Source organism: Sorex araneus, chromosome 10, assembly GCF_027595985.1.
Source record: "Sorex araneus isolate mSorAra2 chromosome 10, mSorAra2.pri, whole genome shotgun sequence".
Classification (NCBI taxonomy): Eukaryota; Metazoa; Chordata; class Mammalia; order Eulipotyphla; family Soricidae; genus Sorex; species Sorex araneus.
Window position 1 is genome coordinate 5,701,529 of NC_073311.1, and position 23,515 is coordinate 5,725,043.

The window sequence follows — 23,515 nt, forward strand, 5'->3', positions numbered from 1 at the left end:
TTGCATGAGATTATTTGAAAAGATTAATTTACTTAGAATATGTATAAGAATGAAGTTGCAGATTTTTCTGCAACTAGTTCTTTCATGAATGCTTTTACAGAGTAGACGTTTCTAAAAACTCCTATCACTAAACAGAGGAATGTATGCATATAAAGAAAAGATGTGAACTCTCATATAAAGACGGTTAACTGAAAAATACGTATATGGCAATTCTAAAAGCTATATCATAAAACTAAGTCATAAAATTTATATTTTCTCTTTGTCATGCTAAACACAGAAGTATATTATTACTTGCAAAATCATGCATTAACTTTAACTATAACATGGCATTAACTTTTTTTTTCATTGAAGTTAAATTTTATTTGTACAAGGGATAAATTTCCAACACAGAAGTCATGAAAGGACAACCGTGCTAGAGAGATAGTACAGAGTTCAGGCACTAACCTTGCATGTGGCCCACCCCAGCATGGCATTAACTTTTGACATTACTTACTATATTGATGATCTGGAGATACACTGCCACTCTTAAGAATTTCACTTTTCAGCCGATCCTAAAAAAAAAAGTTGGAATATATGAGAATATAAAAAGAAAACATACAGATATTCAGCCTATATTTAAAAAAGTAGTTTCCTTAATGAGTATATTATCCCTCTCTTTATAATTAGTAGTCCATAAGAACACAATCAATATTATTTATAGACTTATTTCCTTAGAATAAAACAAAATATAAAATGTTTCAAAGTACCTAGAAGTAATATAATATTGTGTTCATCTCATATACATACATATATACATATGTACGTACATATATTTTTGTGAGAGTATGTGTGGTATAATATATATAAAATGTATACATTATTAAATATATATGAATTGAGATCTCAACCACTTTCTTGCCTAAGACAAAGCATTACATTAGCTTTCTGAGAAGAAACATGATCTTGGAATGAATTCAGTTCAGAAAATTCCTCAATTCTTCCTTTATCCTAAGAAGTAAATAAACATAACAATACTGGGCATAGCATCGAAGATTCAAATCACTCTTTCACTGTGAAGGAAATCACCCCCACCTAAGGGCATATTCTTTAGATGGAAGGTTAACACTTTCTTTACAATACACTTCAAAACATCATCCTCATAGCAAACATCATAAACCAAGTACAACATCATCAAAGTGAGAGTTTAAAAAAGACAAAAATTTGGCTGTAACTTCAAAACACAGGTTCTCATCTTAGTGGCAAGTGGATGATTTCACAGAGACTTTTTAAACACAAAAGTGCCATTCTTAAAGATGAGGGCGAATGCACTGCATCATGGAGAAGCACTGAAAACCTATGCCTGTCATCTCTCCCATGCCTTGGTGATGGCAGGGCTGGAACCTGGCCCTCACTCAGGCCAGGGCTGAGGATGCCGCTGAGCTGGGTCCTCCCTTCACAACCACCTCAGTTACAGATACACAGGAGTGAACTAAACCACACATAGTCCTCCTCAAGAACCTCTTCGGCTCCTGAATGTAAGCTGAAATTACCAAGATCTGCTCCCTGGGTCCCTCGTAGGACATGCAGCAATTCACATTCCAGTAGGCACTCAGACTATCAAGTCGTATGAGCTACAAAAGAAGAATAAAGAATGTCAGGCAACTAGTACACTGAAAGGTTATTGTAAAGCCCATTGCTCCAAATTATCCAACTGCCACTGTGAAGTTTTAAGAGAAAGAAAATAATGCAAAAATGGGGCTGGAGAAGACATACATCAGATAGGGTGCTTGCCTTGCATGTGGCCAACCTGGGTTCAATACCTGGCATACCATATGGTCCCCAAGCCCCAATAAGAGTGACCCCTGAGTGTAGAGCCAGAAGTAAGTCTTGATTATCTGTGGGTGTGATCAGAAAACAAACCAAAACTATGAAAAAAATGGAGAGAAATATGTGCATGTCACTTAGACTGTATTGCCAACTTAGCACTTATTGAGTTTTGCATCTAGGAATATTACCTCCAAAGGATCTATTCATTTAGTTATGAAATACTAAAAATTTAGTACTTAATCTTAAAATGCTTTGCTGATTTATGAACACATAATCCCTGTCTAGAATTTGAAAGGTGGGAAAAGCTGTCTACCAAACCTCCCTCTTGCATAAAGCATTGTGCAGTTCCCTGGTTTAAAGCAAAAGAAAACATACCTTTTAAACTATATACATCTCAATATTTCAATCGCCAATCTTACTTGACCAGAGAATATTTTTCTACACATCTAATATCTTAAAGTGCCTAAAGCTCCGTTTTTTTAAAAAAGTTTGGAAACTTATTTGTCCAGTTTCTTAAACTGTGAGGTGAAGAAATTGAGCCTCAAAATAAAGATTTATAGAACACACAGTAAGTGGTAGAATCAAAGCTAGACCCCAGACTTCTTTTACTGTTTCTCAGTGCTGGGGATCAAACCCAGGTTTCATGCTTAAAAGGCACATGCTTTGCCACTGAGTCATATCCCCAGATTCTAGATCCCAGATGTTTTTTGGTTTTGTCTGTTTTGGCGTCACACCTGGCAATGCTCAGGACTTTCTTCTGGCTCTGTGCTCAGGAATCACTCCTGGCCGAACTCTCAACACCGTATGTGGTGCCAGAGATTGAAACCAGGCCAGCTGCGTACAAGGAAAACACCTTACAAGCTGCACTATCTTTCAGACCCCAGATCACATTCCAACGCACGTTTTACTCCATCAAAGTTTCTTTTTATTCCCCCAAAATATTTTTGTGGAAAATAAAACAAACGTTTTAATATACTCTAATACCTTGTATATAATTTTTTCTGTTTCATTTAATATACATGGGGTCCAATGTTCATTTGTAGTCTAGAAAAAAATGAAAATAAACATTACACATAAAATAGTACACTAATATTGCATACTAATATCTGCATTGCTTAGAAAAGAAGCTAATACTAGCTAATGCTAGCTCTATGTTTCTTTATTTAAATGATGAAGTCAAAGCAAGAGTGAAAATAAAATTAAGGAGATGCTGTCACTGTCACTGTCTAATTTAACTAAATTAATTCATGGAGAAAATAGGTCTTAAATTACTATGCCAAAACCATAGAAGCAACTGAGCTATTGAAGAATGCCCATGTTCATTTTAAAAAAATCAATTAATGCAAACTATAAAAAAAATCACAGCATTAACATAATAGAAGAAAGTCAGCACAGTCAGAACTGCCAAAAGGGAACCAGAATGATAGTACAGTGGGTAGGTGCTTGGCATGCATGCAGCAAACCCAGGTTGGATCACAGCACCACATGTGGTCTACTGAGCCCCTCCAGGAGTGATCCCTAAGTGCAGAGCCAGAAGTAAGCCCTGAGCAGCACCAGAAGTAACCCAAAATTGAAAAAAAAAAAAATCAAAGCTAAAAGATTCCTTTAAAAAAACTGACACAGACTCATTTAACAGCGGGTACTACTGATGAGCTGAAGTTTAGTCCCAGTCTCATAACAGGTGAGCAGACAAGAAGCAGCATTCAGCGGGACTTGAGGAAACAGAGAGAGCAGAGAGAAAACTCTCTCCAAAGTTTGAGAGAAAGAAAAAGAAAAAGCAGCCATTAGCTGAACTAGCAGAGAGTCAAAAGAGGTTAAATTTAAATGTGCAGCCTGGGTTGTTGTATAGGAGAGATTTAAATGTGTTTGCAGACTTCATTAAAGGGGGGAGACAGCGATAGCAAATCGTGAAGATTTAGGGAGGAAAAGAAATTGTCCAAAGAAGGCAGAAGAAGAGGAGGAGAGGAGGAGAGGGGAAGAACCAACATGAGGGGAAAGTCTCCTGAAGACATGAGGAGGGTGGGATCCAGGTGAGAGGTGAGAAGGATCAAATACAAGCTGAGTGACCGCCAGTCCATGGGCCAGAGCAGACCCGAAGTCACTGGCCAGCTATGGGGCACGTCGGGACAGACACAAGTGCTTCCTGCAGCCTGTCTGCTCACATTATCATAAATGTCCAAGTGATCCTTGGTGGAAAAAAAAGGTTGCCCACTCTTCGAGATATCTGAAGCCTATGTGCTGCTATTTCATTAGAACATTGAAATCTCATAACCGAAGCTGATGTTGGGCGGACAGAGACCTCTGCTCTCCAATATACATGTGATATTATCTTTTTTCCAAAGGGCACAGCCAGAGTCGGTACTTGAGGATTCAGATCCCTCCTGGTTGTGTGAAGTCTGGAGGTGCTCAGGCCACAGCTGAGTGGGGGGGCCAGTGGGGCCACACCCAACAGAGAGAAAGGAGAGGGACCTAGGATGCTGGGTCAAATTCAGCCCTCACCCAGATAGTGGATGTGCTCGAACCCTTGAGAGAGATCCATCTCTCAGGTTCCCCATGTATCAGTGCCCTGTGGAATCAGCCGAGTCCTTTTCTGCTCCCCTGGCAATCTGCTCCTCTATTTTCACTCTTCCTCTGCTTTCACACTCAGGCCACTCCATATCACTAAACACCACTGAAACACACCCCACTGTGACTTACTGATCACGACTCTTGACTTCCAAGTTTCCAACCACTAAGTCAACCATACAAAAAATAAATGCCCAGCCCAAATATATATAGTGTCTCTCCTTAAAACTTTAAAAAGAAGAGTAAACTACCTTATAATAAGTTATCTCATAATTATCTCAATACAAAATACACATGCATACACAAATATATATGGATAAGCTATCTGAAAGTTCCATAGAAAATGAGTGAGATATTATCCCACAAGTGATCATTAGAATACAACTAATCTTCCCTTACATTTTCCCAGCTTAAGATAAACTTTTTGATTCTTTTGAAATATTTTACATTGATATTATGTGCCAAAGAAAAAAGTTATTAAAGGATAATAGCATCACTATAAATTTCAAACTTCTAAAAAAGTTGTAAGCAAACCATACATGAAAGTGTAGTAGCCATTTGCCACAAGAGCTTTAGACAATTTCTTAGTTATCTTGTGATGAGCGTTATATATTACAGGATACAAAGAAAGTTTAAATAAGGCCCACATTACCAAAAGACTAAACTCTCTCAATGTGACACCAAATGAAAGAGGTCGCTGTGGGTCGGTGACCTGTGGAGGAAGAAAAGGTGATGTTAAAATCACTGACAGTAACTCACATCTCTCTTCAGAGTAACAGTGCAGTGAGCTTACAATAAAGCATACAACCCAAATGGACTGTGAGAGAGACAAAACAGGGCACAGATTATCCCTACTTTTCCTATTTTGTAGGCACGTTCTAATATTAGGTTTTCCCCATGATATGAATTTTTTCTCATAGGATTAAGAAAACACTGAGAAAACAAGCGAGCCTGAAAAATGGTCGAGGACCTAGACCACCAAGGACGGGAACTGGAGAGCGGGGACCCTGTGGGAGGGGGTGCCAGTGGAATGTTTCGTGTACATGTCAAACCACAGCATTAGTACTACTGAAAATAGCAACTTTAAAATCGATTCTTGTATAGATGGGGGGGAGTCTCTTTATATATGTCACTAAAAATGTTTCTCACAGAAAAACAAAGTGTTGCAGATAATAACACCAACAACAAGTTTTGTGGGGAGAGGACATGGGTAGCTACCAGCATCTCCAACCGGGTGTATTACCATTAAATTATTTTATTTTCATTTTTTTTCTTGTTATTTTAGGTTTAAAATTGGGTATATAATTTATGTATAGACAAAACAAGAGTACTAAAGAACACAATTATCAAAATAAACCAAGTAAAATGAAATAACTTACATCATCTTCATATTTAATGTGAATATCTGTGATCTTTACTTGTACATTTTTAATTACTTGAGTTGCCAATTTTTCCAAAAATGTATCCTTTTTGACTTCTTTTGGTTTATCTACAAAAACATAAAAATGAAAGATTAAGAGTTAAAATTCTCACATTTCTCATATCCAAGTGAGTGAGAGTTAAGACACTACTTAGGAAGATGGCACCTTGTCTAGTGCTCTTGTTGGGTTTAGACTTAATGTAGATTTTAATATGCATTACCAACTTAGAACTTAATTTTTTAATTACAATGTTATCTAACATTTATTTTGCCATCAAAGACAGAAATCAAGTGGCAATGTGTATAAACAACACATGGCATAAAAACTACTTCACCTACCTTTTGAGCCTTTAAAACGTTTCTTAAAATGTTTTTTGTGCTTTTTACGTTTACGTCCTTCTCAGTGGAAGCATTTTAAGTGAGAAAAGGATAAAATTCAAGTTAGCAGACTAAAGGACAGAAAAGAAAACAAGAGATTTCCTCCTAACAGCAAATACTGGTGCAATTCACCTTATTTAATCTAAATTAACATGCTATTTAATCATCCTTAGTCTAGAAAAATAACCTCCTTTTATCCAAGAACAACATGGCAGGAGCAATTAAACAAAAATTGGGCAAATATTTAGACTAATTCCTTTATACTAATTGTGACTTTCACAACGTCAATGTTATCAAAATATTGGAAATGTAATGATAGTTTATGTAAACCTTTGAGAGAACAGTTCTGATAAGTATGTGAAAGGGAGACAGGAACACAAATGAAATGCATGGTAAGGCTGTCAATGGATGACTTCCTCTGAATGTTACACTTCAAAAAGAAAAATCTTCCATGACATAAGAAAGAATACAAAAAAAGCAAAAAGTGCACTTTGAAATCTACACTTCAGTCATGTTAATATTTCCTTTAAAGTCTCATCATCTTTTATATGGTGCCACCTCACTTCATGGGCTTAGCTAATAACTACATACCCAAGTCATCACCTATCATTTAGCTGCCTACCAAACACCAACCATCATTCAGGTTCTTTTCTTTACACTTGAGAGCAGCTATATAAAAATCATCACCCAAACTATGCTGATGACTGATGACCTTGAGTTATAAGCTCAATGACTGCAAATAAAGGGCATCTATCTAAACAACCAAATAAGTGGGAGGCAGTCCAATCTGTAAAACCTTTCTTATTCCAACATGCCACTATTAAAGGATTTTAAGATTTTTTTTCCTTTTTCTCTCTTTTTTTTTTTCTTTTGCTTTAAAGCTGTCACTACTGGTTAAAGAAACTTTGGTACATCTACAAAATGGAATACTATGTGGCTGTTAGGAAAGATAAAGTCATGAAATTTGCTTATAAGTGGATGGCCATGGTGAGTGTCAAGCTAAGTGAAATAAGTCAGAAAGAGAGGGAAAGACACAGAATGATTGCACTCATTTGTGGAATATAAAATATTGTAATATGAGACTAAAGACCAAGAACAGTAGAGAAAAGGGCCAGAAATGTTGCTCCATGTTTGGATGCCTGTCCTATGAGCTGGGAGAGAAAGTACCTGGGATAGAGAAGGGATCACTAAGTCAATGATAGTTGGAGGGATCTCTTGGGATGGGCGATTGTGCTGAAAGTAGATAAAGGACCAAACATGATGACCTCTCAGTATCTGTAATCTGTATTGCAAACCATAATACCCATAAGTAGAGAGAGAGTAAGAGGGCAATTGTCTGCCATAGCGGCAAGGGAAGAGGTGGAGTGGGGAGGGGATACCGGGGACATTGGTGGTGGAAAATGTGCACTGGTGGAGGGATGGGTGTTCAATCATTGTATGACTGAAATTCAATTTTGTTATTGTAGTGCATGGTGATTCAATAAAAATAAATAAATAAATAAATAAATAAAGCTGTCACTACTTGCCAAGCATTTATTAAGCATTGTAAGCACGTAGAAAATTCTATTCCCAAGATTTATGCTCTATGTTCTCCAAAATTATCTCTTGGGAGGTAACTGAATGTAAGCCCTCACAACAGTGGGTTTTATGAAATCAGCTGCTTCATACAACCCTGCAGATTTAATAGATGCAGTTTGCTTGGCACATTTCACAAAGCCCTCTGAAGTTCTCTCATAGTAACCTCAGAGGACAAGAGATTTCTTTTCCAGACATTTATTTTTTTTATTTTTTTTTATTTTTATTTTTTTATTTTTTTAAATATTTTATTGAGTCACCATGTGGAAAGTTACAAAGTTTTCAGGTTTAAATCTCAGTTATACAATGCTCGAATACCCATCCCTTCACCAGTGCTCATATTCCACCACCAAGAATCCCAGTATAGCTCCACCCCACCCCCTCACACCCCTAACCCCCCCACGCCCCTAGCCCCCCCACCCTAAGCCCCCCCCCCGCCTGTGTAACTAATAAATTTCACTTTACTTTCACTTTGATTGCATACAATATTTCAACAAAACTCACTATTATTGTTTGGAGAGTCTCTCCCCTAAAGTCAGACCTGCTGAAAAGGAAGCATTAGATAATTTGTTTTCCATTGCTGAGGATGAAGAGGTATGAGGTCGAGTGACCACACTTAGCGGCCTCTCAGTTTTGGGTTTCTGTAATTTAGTATTTTAGTAACTAAGTCCAGAGAGATATCTGCCAGAAGTTGCATCGTTGCCAACTTGTACTTCTCAGTTACATTATATTCCACATATGAGTGCAATCTTTCTATGTCTGTCTCTTTCTTTCTGACTCATTTCACTCAACATGATACTTTCCATGTTGATCCATTTATATGCAAATTTCATGACTTCATGTTTTCTGACAGCTACATAGTATTCCATTGTGTAGATGTACCAGAGTTTCTTTAACCAGACATTTAAATCAGGCAAACCAAAAAGTCTAGAACTTCCTTCCTCAAAAAAAGAGAAGTGTTGTGGCTGGAGCAATAGCACATGGGTAGGGCATTTGCCTTGTATGCAGCTGACCCGGGTTCGATTCCCAGAATCCCACATGGTCCCCAAGCACCGCCAGGAGTAATTCCTGAGTGCAAGAGCCAGGAGTAACACCTGTGCATCACCGGGTGTGACCCAAAAAGCAATTAAAAAAAAAGAAAAGTGCCTGCCATAGAGGTGGGCTGGGGGAGAGGGGTGGGAAGGAACGGACATTGGTAGTAGGAAGTATAGCCTGGTTAAGAAACGGGTGATGGAACATTGTATGGCTGAAACCCAATCCTGAACAACTTTGTAACTATGTTTCTCACAGCGATTGGATTATGAGAGAGAGAGAGAGAGAGAGAGAGAGAGAGAGAGAGAGAGAGAGAGAGAGAGAGAGAGTGCTTCCCTTCTCAGTCTGAATCATTTCATGGAAAAAAACAACAAATACCACCTAGAGTGCCTGAGCACTCAAGGGATCTCATACCTTATTCTCAACAATCCTCAGCATGCAAGTTGGAGGGCTCAGTCACTTAGTTTTTAAGTGTCTGGCTGGTGCCTTCCTTCCAGTCTATTTTAAATATGCTCCCACTCCACTTTCAGACTCAGCTTTAAAAAAAAAAATTAGGCACCATGGTCCAATACTGTAAGTGGTAGGGCTTCTTGCATGAATCATCCCAGCACCACACCCTCCACCAAAGTGTCCGCTTCCCCCCACCACTGTCCCAGTGTTCCCCAGCCCCTCGTGGTCCTCCCTCCAGGGTAAGCTTTTTACTGAAGCTCCTTGGGTTCTGTTCTTTTTCAGATTCTGAGTTCTCAGATCCTGTTGCCTTTGGACATTTGTTAGTCACTAGGTTTCTTTATATCTCACACTTGAAGAAGATTATTCTATGCCTGTCCCTCTCCTGTGGTCCCTATCGTCCTTTGCTCAGCACAATACTTTCCAGATTCTCCTGCATAGCAACATCGCGTGAGTCCATCTTTCCTACAGCTGAGTGTAGGTACCATAGTTTACTGATCATTGATCTGTTCTTGGACACCTGGGTTGTCTCCAGATTTGTGCTATTGTGAATAGTGCTGCAGTAAATACAAGAGCATAGATGTCTTTTGTTAAGTAGTTTTTGGGTTCAGGGATAGGCAGGTAGATGCCCAGAAGTGGAATTGATGGGTCTTATGGAAGCTCAATCCCTAGTTTTCTGAGGAATGTCCATATTGTTTTCCAGAAAGGCTAGGCCACTTGACATTCCCACCAGCATCCAATGAGTCCCTTTTCCTCAGCTGTCACAGACCCAGCAGTCTCAGCACAAGGCAACACACCCTCACTGCAAAGGGCTTTTCTTGTTGAGCTACATGAAGTCCAGGGAACTATGGTCTCAACGTGGCCCTCACTCTGACCACCACTGACTACGCACTGCTGCTAACCAAGCCAAAAGTTCCAAGAGAGTAGTGATGGTCCACTAATCCTCTGCTTAAAATTCTCTCAACGATTCTCTGTAGCCAGCAAACAGACTGCTTAAGTCTTGAAGGACACGGCGGCCCCTCCCTCCTCTGGTCCCTGTGTCAGGTGTCCTGTGCCCTGGTTCACTGTTGCACTCCAGAAAAACATAACTCAAGCCTTCCAAAACAAGGCATCGCTCTGTAGTACTTAAAAGTCTCTGAAAGTGTCATTCTCTGTGTCTGAAAAGCCCTCCTTGAGGTTACTGATCAGGAAAACCCATCAGGGATTTCGAGATTTCAGACTCAGCATGACTTTGTGAAGCCCCTTTACAGCTCCCCAGGAAGAGCTAAGCTGACTTCCCCTGCACCTTACAGATGTCCATTAAGCATTATGACCCCGTATTTAATAGTTAAGTGCTGCACAAGTGCCCTGTCAACAGATAGGACTCTTCTTTAGAACAGGAAGTATCCTAACATTTGAGATGCACATGACAGTTATTCAATTGATTCCAAAAGTCCTCATCTAGACTCTGCAATGCAGAACTCTAATGTTTTGTCTTCTTGGAAGAATGCATATGGAATTTAGCTTGAAATTTTTAATTTGTTTTTTCTTTATATGCTAAGCAAATCTTTCTCACATGGTGAAACCCAAGAACCAAACCTGGGCCTATAAGAACTTTTAAAAAAGGAGTTTCAGGGGGCTGGAGTGATAACACAGCGGGTAGGGCATTTGCCTTGCACGTGGCCAACCCGAGTTTGATTCCCAGCATCCCATATGGTCCCCTGAGCACTGCCAGGAATAACCCCTGTGCATCGCCTGGTGTGACCCAAAAAGCAAAAAAAAAAAAAAAAGGAGTTTCAGAAAAAAGCTATTCAACAAATACAAAAAAAAGAATCTGGTTGTAACTAGTACCTCTCTGTTCCTGGCCTGAACATTTTTCATTTGTAAACCCAATATTCAGAAAAATGATGCACCCTCAAAAGCAGTAGCATCTGAAAAGATACAAGAAATGGGGCAGGAGCAATAGTAGAGTAAGTAGGACATTTGCTTTGTAGGCAGCCAACCTGGGTTCAATCACCAGCTCCCCACATGGTCCCTCAAGCCCACCAGAAGTCTTCCCTGAGTGCAGAGCCAGAATAAGAGTGACCAAAAAACAAACAAATAAACAAAACACTAGAAAGAAACCGTGGCCTGCCTTGAGACCACGCCATCCAGGCAGACCATAGAGACAGGTCAAGCCACTGTCATCAGCCCCAACATAACACACCCCTTTTACCTAACCCCTTATCTTTCCAGTTTCAAAGCCCTCTGATTAGTTGAAAGTCATAGTTCTTACTCTCTAAAGCAGTTCTCAGATCATGGTTTTAGGGTCCCTTTAAACACACTTAAAACTTGAGAATTTTGAAGGGCTTCTTGTAGAGCCCAGAGTAATGGCAGTAGCAATAGACGGCCACAAGCTCAAATCCCTGGTGCCCTGCAAGTGCCAAAAATAATCCGGGCAGCCAGCCTTCTGGGTCCTGGAGCACAGCAGGTACACGAATGACTGCACATGAACAGAGCTGGAGGGCTAGTACTGAACTACTGATATTTATATTTAAAATGAAAACCGAGAATTCAGAAAAATGTTTCAATCACTGAGAATCAGTAAACCACTACCTGATAACACAAATAATGTATGATTATAAAAAATAATTCTCTTTCCAAGTAGAAAAGTGTAGTTTGAGAGAGTATACATTCTTATAATCTCCTTTGCGCCTGGCATAATAAAGTGAGCTATTCTGTTCTGACTAAAGTGTACGCAGAAAATCTCACTCACTATAGATACAATGTTGAAAAAGGAAAGGCCACTATCATTGCTTCTCCCATATCATAAATAAATGCCAAAACTTTAGTTGTCTCTTAAAATTTCAAATCAGAAATTGTTTTTACCTGAACTAAAATGGATCATTATGCCTTTACCCTATTTTTTTTTGCTTGGGTTTTATTTGTGCTCAAGGCTGAACCCTGTCTCTGCACTACCGCCCAGCTTGGGGAACCATATGGAGTACCAGGGATCAAGCCCAAATTAGCTGCATACAAGGCAAGCACCTACCCCCTGTACTATCCATCTCTCCAGCCCAAATCTACCCTTACCTTTAAATGAATTATTTTACACATGAATAAATTTTTATCATGCGCTGGTAACAGAATTGTTAGCTCACTTAATTATTATGCAGGGCACCCATATGTTGAGTTGTTTTGTATTTTTTAAATAAAAGTATTTTCTTGGTAGCACTCACTAATTTCATCAGAAAGAAAACAAGGAGCTTCACTGAGATGCTGCCAAGCTCAAGGTGCCAAATAAAGTTCCAAAATTCTCATTTTTGCTCAAAAGTTCACATTTTATCTCTGACAACAAACACTGTTGCTTTAGCCAATGTTTTATTGCGCAAACACCAAAATCTGAAATAGTTTGTCATTTGTCTAAACAAACAATGGATTCCCATAAAAAGAGTCACTAGTTCAGCTGATAACTTAAGCAGCTGCACAAGCATTTTCCCATGAGATGAATAGCCTACTTCAGCACTTTATACAAACTTAACTCTTGCCACCCAAAGAATTAAAGAGAATTCAGTAGCGAAGTTTATTAAAATTAAACCTGCCTACTTTCTGAAGGGCATTGTTCTAAGACTGGTGCTTTGCTGCCAGGATTGGGCTCATAGCAGAGCACAAGCTTCACATGTCGCAGAAGCCCCGAGTTCAGTCCGCAGCACCACCAACAGGGCCAAACAGAACAGAGACCTGCTTCCCCATCTGGTTCATTTTGGTTCTGACTGTGACGGCTGGCAGGGACCCATGGTGCAAGCACCAGCACACCCTGGTGCCACTGACCGCATTGGTATAAAGGCCACATGAGTCTCACCTCACGCACTGCGACAGCAGCACAGACAGCAGCAGTAAGAGTCAGTGCTAGTGGCTTGATGAAAATCAGCGTCATTCTGTGAGAGCCACACTTGAGAGCCACTCTTAAGGAGACATCAAATGAGACGCTGAACAGACAAGACCATCAAAAAGCACACATCAAGTGCCAGCCAAATGATGAGACACGACCAACAAAACTGACTCTTCTTGTTCAGAATCACCCACATTCTGGGCCTCACATTTGATTTGGGCGAATGCAGCCTTGGTACAGAGGGAGGGAATTCAGAAACCAATTGGTTTCCCTTTCCACGGACTGCCATTTGGTGGCATTTCATGGTTTTGCTGCTGTGCTGCCCATGATTTTGTGGGATGGGAGTGGGCGTTGGAAACAGATCACTCAGAGCAGGATCAGAATGTGCTGCCACTAACTGGTAACTACAGAACTGGACTGTTATCCACGACTGCCCCCATTCTCTATGTTCAACACAGGAGCTGGAAGGTGGATGGCCACAGCCCCGCAGTGAAGAAGCAGGGTGGCTGGAGGAAGAGTTCTGCCCGAGGGATCAAGCACGGTGCTGTGAAAGATGCTGTTCGGATTTCTTCTTCCACAGCTAAGCTGCCACGGAAGACGCTTGCTTCTAGGTGCAGAGTCCTTCTGCTGTGACTGGGTAAAGAAGACAGTGGTTCTACACCCAACAGCAACCTACTCGGTCATGAAAACAAGACATGGAACCTTCCCATCTGCAAGTAGGGAGAAAGTGTCAGGGAGTCTGGCCCAGTGCAGCCAATGAACAGAAGAAGTAAAATCTGTGTATTATTTCACTCTTCTGTAGCATTCTGAAGAAACCAAGCAGATAAAACAAAGAGTGGGGGACACCAGAGGAGGCGCAAGTGGAAATCGGGAGAGGCATCCATGGATGGGTGATAGGCCATGACTTGTCATGTATAGTGGGTGTGGCAAAGCTTTGCATGAGAAAACCACACGGCTGTCAATCAGATTTGTTTTTCTCAATAAAACTTTGTCAAAACAAGCAACTCCCTTCTTATGATGTTAGTTTAAATTTGGAGATAACAGACAGGCTTTGCTATTTAATCAAAATAAAGGGCAAGCTTGACCACATTATTACAACTATAGCACTGTAGCACTGTCATCCCGTTGTTCATCAATTTGCTCAAGCGGGCACCAGTAACGTCTCCACTGTGAGACTTGTTGTTACTGTTTTGGGCATATCAAATACGCCACAGGTAGCTTGCCAGGCTCTGTGGTGCAGGCGGGATACTCTCAGTAGCTTGCCGAACTCTCTGAGAGGGACAGAGGGATTGAACCTGGGTCGGCCGCGTGCAAGGCAAATGCCCTACCTGCTGTGCTATTGCTCCAGTCCATTATTACAAGTTCCTAAAAAGTTACAGAAAATCTGTTTGATAGATCAAACTGCTTTTAAACCATTACAAATTACTACTTTAATGTACTTGACAGACTACTCTACAGGATACAACAGAATCCGATCACAAGCCCTAAAGCTTCAACTGTGCCTTTTGCGCAGCTTATATTTGAATAGGCCACATAGGATGACAGACTCCACTGGGTTGGGGAACCACAGAAGTGAGGGAATCAGGAGGGAGGGTGTGAAGAGGAAGCCAGAGGAGCACCTACACTGGGGGAAGTCTCACTCCCGGAGAAGGGATTTTCCTCTCATCCTCTTCTAAGCTGCAAGTCACTGCAGGAAAAAGAAGCGCTTCACTGACAAACTACTATACTCAGACCTAGCGTTCACAGGATGATTGGGGGTGGGGGGGATGGCTAGCAGACTCTAGGCCTCCCAAGGACAAAGTGTGCTTGTCTGACCTGCTGAATACTTGCTTGACCCATGAACACAGGACACCTGGCATAGTGCTTCTCACACAATGATGACACGCAGGAGTGAATGAGAAAATGACCACAGAAGGGGGAAGCAGGGAAGGAAATGACAGGGTGGGGAGAAAGCATGAATTACATTTCCATATTTTCTTAAATAACATAAGGCTGGTTATCAAACAGACTCCACTAAAAGCACAGGCATAGACAATAATGTGATTTTTTTTAAAATAGCAGAATAGAAGGAACCATGCGTGTATACCCACCAGGCTTAAAGTCCTTGTAAACAAAGCTCTCCAAGCCATATATGAACTCCCCTGAATGTGCGCCTGCATCCACATGGCAGCAGTAACCAAAGTGCAAAACATTTAACTTCACATAAAAAAATAATCTTAATTCAAAGAATGAGGCATCGGGACAAGTAAAGTTCAGTGACATAAAAACATTCAATACAATATCCGCAGTGACACCATTTCATTCTTTCAACCTGCATGCCACCTTATCTTCAAAATATGAAACAAAAATTCTTTGCAAGTGATGTTTTCCTTTTATTTTTAATTGTATTGGGTCCACTGTAATTAACAGTATTGTCAGTGGCAGGGTTTGCGTGCACAACATTCTAACCCCACACTTTCCGCCAATGTCCACTTCCCTCCACCATTGTCCCATGGTCCCCCTCCACGCCCTGCTCCGTTCTCCTGCCATGAAAGATCAGTTCTGTAGAGACGATCACATTATAACTAAACATTCAGCAGTAATTTTAAATTATGCAAGGCAGACAAGTATCAATTACAGCTAATATGTCACTGAATTTTTAAACAAATTTTTAAACAAAGCAAAGTCAATAATCTCAGATTCTCTTTTCTCAACCCCATTGCCCATTTTTAAAATTGTGTCCATTTTCAAAATAAAATGTAACTGTGATATTTACATGAATTTTAAAGGCAGCTGCGATAATATCAGAATTTTTGCCTTAACGGGATCTATACGCATTACATGTACACTCTCTGAACCCCTTCTACCCACTCATGATGACAAGGCCACCTGCCCTGGATCCAAACCCAGTTTGAACACCATTCCAGATTCAATCTCACCAAACACTGCTCTTATTAGGTTATGTCTTAGACTTTTAAGAAAGAAAGAGAGGAAATGTACTGCCTTCCCCAGGAGCTACAGATTAAAGTTCATTGTAGCAGCGGGTAAGCCAAGGGCTCAGAACCAAAGTGGACTCAAATTCCAGCTTATTTACTACCTGACGCAGGATAACTGACTCAACCTCCAGGTTTCTTAACTGTAAAATGGCAACAATGCAACAGCACCCTTATCAAAGAATTGTGACAGATAAGTGAGCCAGTCACAGAAGCATTTGTCGAGTGGCAAATAGAAACTCTTAATAAATATTAACTATGACCATCATCATCATCATGGCATTCAAATCTCTTACAACTGCTCTAAACTCAATTTCCCAACTGACGTCCAGCCGCGCTCTCTCAGACTCTCCGGTGCCCACTCCCTGCAGTCGCAGAGTCTCTCCTGAGGCTCTGGCTCCACACTCCCTCTGAGCCTCCGCAGTGCTCAGTCTCACGTCCATGACTGGGAGAGACTCTGCTTTATGATGAGGAGGAGGAGGGCGCACAGTTCTCCTTCCAGCTAAATGCAACACATTTGGCAATGTGGGGCGGGGATTTCCTCATTTTTGTGTTCCAAAAAAATGTCTGTAGAGCATACTGGCATCAGGTTTCTTAGAAGCACCAGGAAAATAGAAGGTGTTTCCTTCAAAATGCTGGCTTTAAACCTGGCATTCTATTCCAAATCAAACAAGTGTGAGACCTATAAATAAAAAAGGCTCGAAAACTTAAAATACTTTTTTAGTTGTGTCAAATGCAAACTTTAATAAAATGACATTAGATAAGCTCTAGCAAAACCAGAGAGCAAGCTAACAACAGCATGCAACAAAAAAAGGCAAGGGACCCAGGAAAGAAAAAGTTAAGCAGATACGCAGTAAAGACCAATCCTATGGTGCCAACCCTGTAGCAGGATTTAAGTGTGAACAGCAGAGAGAACCAATGCCTGGGTCCACATAATTAGAAAATAACACGGGTAGTCATAAAAAGATTTTATGTAGTACAGGAAGAGAATTAAGGTCAGGTTTATCTAAAAAATGAAGCAAATAAAAAAGTATTTATAAATTCAAAACAAACTAAATGCTGCATAGGAAAGTAAATATAATCATAGCACATCATTTGACCTATGCAGTAAAAACAACTGCATTGTCATAGTAATGTAAATATTGACTAGTAGCTGGCAAAAACTATGACATAAAAAGCCAGAGATGTGGCTCAGTGGTAAAAAGCAAGACCTTCAATGCAGGAGAGATGGGTTTGATCCCTTAGAATCACAAAAAAAAATTTAAACATATATATCATGCATTATACATATATATATATACACATATAACCTATAACCCATTTTATATATACATATATATATAGTGTGTACACACACACACACACACACACACACACATATATAAACCATGTCATGAAAAGACAGGGAGGGCAATTTGGGAAAAGAGAATGGTAAAAGAAGTAAACTCTTTGATGTTTTGTTTTGAGTTTTTGTTTTTTGTTTGTTTTGCTTTTTGGACACACCCAGCTGTGCTCAGCACTTATTCCTGCCTCTGAGCTCTAGGAGCACTCCTGGTGGGTCAGGGGACCATCCAGGATACCGAGACTGAACGGAGGTTAGCCTCATACAAGATCCGGGCCCTACCCATTGTACTATCAATCTGGCCCTAGAAGTAAGCTCTTAGAATACCACATTAGAGTATTCCAGATAATGTCTTATACTAATAAAGTAGATACTACTGGAATATTTACTACTTCTCAAACAAGTACCTTAACAAGTGAAACAATAAGGAGACTGACATTTCTCACAAGTCTTTTGAAAAAATGATTTGACTTTGAAGGCTATTTGCAAATTTCCTCAATAAAATTAACATTCAAATACAGACCCTGTATTTTAGCCTCTCTAAGAATTGAATCTTCCCTTTAATTTATAATAGACTTTCAGGAAAATTAAGTCACTAAGACAAAGCAAAAGGAAAAATTATCAGATAGACATTTTTATGATCATGCTGACTCATGTGGGTTTTTTTTTTTTGTGTGTGTGCTTTCTGGGTCACACCCGGCGATGCACAGGGGTTACTCCTGGTTCTACACTCAGGAATTACTCCTGGCGGTGCTCAGGGGACCATATGGGATGCTGGGATTAGAACCCGGGTCGGCCGCGTGCAAGGCAAACGCCCTACCCGCTGTGCTATCGCTCCAGCCCCTCATGTGGTTTTAATTTCCCTTTTTTCTTTGGGACATTCACATCTATCGAGCTACAGTCAATGAGATGAGCAGAATTCAGTGAAAATACTGAAAGCAGGTCAATCTGAGGACTTTGTTTTACTTTTACCATCTATCAGTGTTGAATACAGAGAGGTGCTTACCTTTCTGAGTCCCTAACACGCACGTACATACATGCTGTTATGTTTAAAATCAAGGAACAAGTGGGAAAGAGGTAAGAGAGGGAGGACACCAGGAAGTCACTTGCCCCGTGCTCTGCCAATCCTGATTGGATCTCTAGAGACACACAGGGTCACCTCACCCTCACCCCACCCCACCCTGGATAGCCAGAAGTGATCTCTGAGCACAGAGCCAGGACTAAGCCCTGAGTACCACTGGGTGTAGCCAAAAAAAACAAAACAAAAATAAAATAAGTAAGTGGGAAAATAGTAAGTCTGAATAATAAAAGAAAGGTGATCAGTAATAGTTATAAATTAATAAAGGAAAATTGCCAAGTATCTAAAAGTTAGGGCTATGTCATGATTCATGCATATAATAATATATGATGATATGATTCATTCATAGAAACTAGAAAAACACATATATACAGTTAGGATAATTAAAGAGGATACTTCTTGACAATCAGGCAGAACAATCTTTACCAACACAGTTACTAATTCCTGAATTCATCTCTATTCAGAACCTTTTTCTGATAAATCTAACATCACAATTTAAAACTGAGTTTCACCTGTGAATTTTAGTTCTGTTCCCAAAAATTTTAATTTTCTCATCCAAGAGGCTGTATGATCTAAGATTCTTATTTACATAAAATTCCTGCTACAAATATTTGTCTCTTAATGATATGCCAAATAATTCATACCAGCCTCTCTGCCAAACCCAAACATCAGTGCTCTAAGCATTAAATATTCAGCACTGAAAGATCATAGACTTCGATGTAATGTTCAGAGCATGTTACCATTTTACCAATTAAATTGTCAACTACGAGAACTGAAACTGTTACCATACCCTTTCTATACATCACTGGAAACACTAAACTATTCTTGAAGTAAGCAATAGTCAAAATAACAAATACAGTCAAAACAACAACAAGAGTTGGGGGGTTGTTTTCTTAAAGAGGAAATTATAAATGAATTTTAATTTTATAATGATGCTATACCAACGAATCTAAGTATATGTCAGGATACAAACAATAAATATATGTAATTTAAAATGTGTGTTAGGAAAATAAAGTTAAGGGTCAGAATGATAGGATAGCAGGTAGGGCATTTGCCTTGCACGCAGCTGAACAGGATTCAAACCCCGGCATTTTATATGGTCCCTCAAGCACTGCCAGGAGTAATTCCTAAGTGCAGAACCAGAAGTAACCCCTGAGCATCACTGGGTGTGACATAAAAATCAAAAAAAAATGAAACAAAAGAAAAAAAAAGAAATTTAATCTGAACAATTTCAGAACGAAAAAAATTCTAGTGCTCTCCAGGCTTTGCTTCTCATTTATAATATTTGTTCTCCATGTTTTAATAAACCAAAGTAAATTTTTTAAAAATCACACTAAATTGCTATAAAATAAATCATTCTCATCTTGCTTTATTTGGCACATTAGAATAATAAAAAACATTTTGGTAGAAACACAGATTCCCAAACTCCAGCAGAAAGATAAAATATGCTTAAGTATTAAAAGAATAAAAGTTGGGGCTGGAGCAATAGCACAGCGGGTAGGGTGTTTGCCTTGCACACAGCTGACCCGGGTTCGATTCCCAGCATCCCATATGGTACTCCGAACACCGCCAGGAGTGATTCCTGAGTGCAGAGCCAGGAGTAACCCCTGAGCATTGCTGGGTATAATTCAAAAAAAAAGAAAGAAAGAAAAAGAAAGAATAAAAGTTCAGACTTTTTCAATTTTCTTCTATTTTTAAAGCCTCTGTATTTTGGATATTTTAGCAATTGTTTTGTAAATATGTACATAAAAGAGAAATGGGGCAAAATAATTAGGATCATTGATTAAAAATTTTTCTAATAAAGAGTTTCAAAAGAAATTTCTCATTGATTCAATTAAATGTCAGCAGCTTGAGCTTAGAAAAAGAAAGCTGAGTATTTATGAATATAGTTTATCATTTTTCACTTGATACTGCCACACCTTTTAAAAGACACCAAACAAAAATATGTTTTAGCATTTCTGGTATCATCTTTCATCACAAAAATGTATATAAAAGCCACTAAACATACACAGAAGCCACTAAATCAAAGTCAAGTAAAAAGTTGATAATTCTCTGGGTATAATTTGACTTGAAAGAGAAAAACAAACTAGAAATTTGAAAAAAAATCTAGAATACCTCATGCTACTTTTTTTTAATTTTATCTTTATTCTTGTTTCATAAACCATAAACATCACCAGTTTCCATAAACATCACCAGGTTTACTTTTAATAATCAATCAACCTCAGGATGTTCAAAAGGTCAAAATCTGAATAACCAACTTTGTTTAAATATCCAGTATGTTAGAAAGCTTGACTGCCAGGAAGCTAGTGACAGTGTCGTTTCTTTGAAACCATACTTGACTCTATTAACACTTTGGACCTCCCTGTCTGTGAAAGCCACGAGTGGGAAGACCAAGTCACAGAGAATTGCTAGTGAGCACAAACAGAAGGAACCTGTGGAATCGGTGGAGTCTCGTCAGCCGTAAGCTGCTGGCTAGGAAGAGAAGAAATCAGTGTGTGAGGCGCAGCTGGACAGAGCAGGGCAGCCTCACAGGGCGAGGCCTGCAATCAAGCCCAGCATGGCATAAGCCCCAGAGCACCAACAGGAGTGGCAAAATGGTCCTGGTGGTCTCCGAGCACTGCCATGACCCTCAGCAGCATAACTACCAGGTACAGCCCCTCGAGGAACAAAGAAAAACATGGGAGAGTGAGAGAGAGTGAACATGAGAGACAGAGAGCAAGAAAGAGAGAGAGAGAAGGAGAGAGAGACAGACAAGACAGACAGATAGACAGCAAACAGTCCAAAGGGCTAGGGCACAGGTTCTTCCCTGGCACACATGATCCTCCAGGAGTGATTCCCCAGCAATAAGCAGGGAGTCATCCATGAGCACCACGGGGTATGACTCAAAAAAAAAAAAAAGTGGGGGAGGGGGAGTGAAACCAGCAAAGGGCTATGAATCAAAAGTGTGTATCATGAATATATTGATAAGCAAAATCTTCAGATAGGATGCTAAGATTGGGACTGCAGCACATGAAGGTTAAAGACAGCACCCTCTCAATGATGCGTTCATTATTTCTAAAATTTTAAGATATCTATTTTTAAACAAAATAAAGTTAACTCCATTATGGCCAAAGACAGAGTGTATAGGAGTAAGACATCTGTCTGGCGTGTGGCCACACAAACCACACTCCAGCTCGAATCCCCAGCACCACCTGTGGTCCCTTGAGCACTGCCAGGGCTCACTCCTGAGCACAGAGCCAGGAATACATAAATAAGACACATTTACTCTACCTTTCTCTGCTGCTTTTTGAAGGGCTTCTTCAATTCGGGATAACTCTTTTTGCTTAGTGTCTTGCAAGGATTTTTCTTCTTTCTCAGCATCATACTTAATACCTAAAAAGAATATATAGTCAATTCACATGTAAAGAGATGAAACTAATAAAACATAGGAAAATTCAGCTTACCGTGACTGTGTGTGTGTTCGTGTCTGTATAATGTAAAGCAATTCTCAGTAAACCAAAAACCAGCAACAATCTGAATTATAAAAGTTTAAACAATTTATAAATAATTCCAACTTTCAGAGGTTATATAAAAAGAGGGAGAGAAGTAAAGTAATTAAAAGAAAAGTAGGGGGTGAAAAGAAAGTTCAATGGGCTGAGTACAGGTTTTGCATGCAGAGGACCCAGGTTCGATCCCTGGCATCCCATATCCCTGAGGAGTGACCCTGAAGCAGGAGTAGCCAAACCCCAAAGCACGTGGTGAAAAACAAACACCAAGTGAAAAAGAAAAGAAAGATCATAAAAACAAAGGAGGTGATGCAAATGCAGTAGGAGAAAGAGAGGAAAAGCATAAAACATGTATGAATCGTCCCACTTCTCATCTGAGGGGTAATGTTTTGAGAAACTATCCAAAAAATATAGCCTCTAATACTTGTGTTAATAAAGATATGTTCATAAAATAACTTAGAAACACAAAAAAATCACAAAATACATCTACCCTTATTATCTAATAAGCTTATTCCTGGTAATGTATACTAAAGAAATGGCAGAAGATAGCGGGACAGTTGCTACGACAGAAGTCAGCGGGCAGCCACAGTGGACAGTCTCAAAATTCTCACTATCACCGTGACAATGATCAAATACACTGAAGCACATAATTGAACCAAAATAAATAGATCCTGGGTTGGAGAGATAGTACAGCAGGTAGGGCACTTGCCTTACACATGGCGGACCCAGGTTCCATCCCAGTATCCCACAAGGTCTCCGAGCCCCAGCAAGAGGGATCCCTGAGCATAGCAGGGTGTGACCCAAACACACACACACACAAAAAAAAGCTCCATCTTGCATGTACAATGTAAGAAATGTTACATAAAATTAAGCTTGCATATGATTGAAATGACAAAGCAAAACTATAAACATTAAAACTATGCTTAAGAGACTAAACCCAGGTAACAATTTAATTTCACCATGAGTCCATGAATGCTTATAATACAAGATGACATACTTGCTCCAGGGACAACAAGCAGGTATAAACCCTCCAGAGTGGCAACAACGGCTTCTCCATAGAGGTTCTTCCAAGGAATCTTCAGCGTTAACTTATCTAAAGCAACAGAATTTGAACAGTTCAAGAAGATACACTTCCTCATTGTCCATGTAAAAAAACACCCTCCATGCGCATGGTAAGTCTGTTACTCAAACGAAAACAGCTCATAACTCTGAAGGTCCATATTTACTGTTAGAAGTGAATACTTACATTGTATACTGTACTGTGCAAACTTTTGGAAGTTTATTAAATTGAATTTAATATTCCAAGGTTATAAAAAAATGAATGAAGTGGCTATTATATCAATTTTGACAAAAAGAAAACTCAGTCTCACAGTAGAGTCCATTCTGGTGGTCAATGAGAATGACCAAAAGTGGGACTCCTCTCTCCCACACCAACAGCCTGGGTGTCCACACCGGTGGCTCACACCCACCACTCAACATGCACTTTCCTTTCAGGCACCACAACCGAAGCACAAAGAGCATCCACGGAACTGAACCTGACCAATGCTGTGATCAGGAAAAAGCGG

The 23,515-nt window shown here is 39.7% G+C and overlaps 1 protein-coding gene across 9 annotated transcripts in view; it reads right to left on the minus strand.

Moving 5' to 3' along the window:
* Positions 1 to 23,515, minus strand: part of VPS13C (vacuolar protein sorting 13 homolog C) — a 185,107-nt gene that overhangs the window by 142,414 nt on the left and 19,178 nt on the right. For 7 of the 9 annotated variants that reach the window (XR_008626968.1, XR_008626967.1, XR_008626965.1 and 4 more), the window contains exons 4-12: positions 22,948 to 23,043; positions 21,736 to 21,837; positions 15,164 to 15,226; positions 6,131 to 6,187; positions 5,751 to 5,860; positions 5,024 to 5,083; positions 2,791 to 2,850; positions 1,530 to 1,610; positions 494 to 551 (exon numbers count right to left, since the gene is read on the minus strand). Coding sequence is in view for 5 of the 9 variants with exons in the window: in XM_055118552.1 (XP_054974527.1) it covers positions 494 to 551; positions 1,530 to 1,610; positions 2,791 to 2,850; positions 5,024 to 5,083; positions 5,751 to 5,860; positions 6,131 to 6,187; positions 15,164 to 15,226; positions 21,736 to 21,837; positions 22,948 to 23,043 (687 nt within the window). In the remaining 4 variants the exon portion in view is untranslated. The remainder of the gene's footprint in view (positions 1 to 493; positions 552 to 1,529; positions 1,611 to 2,790; positions 2,851 to 5,023; positions 5,084 to 5,750; positions 5,861 to 6,130; positions 6,188 to 15,163; positions 15,227 to 21,735; positions 21,838 to 22,947; positions 23,044 to 23,515) is intronic. The other 2 variants (XM_055118553.1, XM_004602633.2) reach the window with 1 other exon arrangement.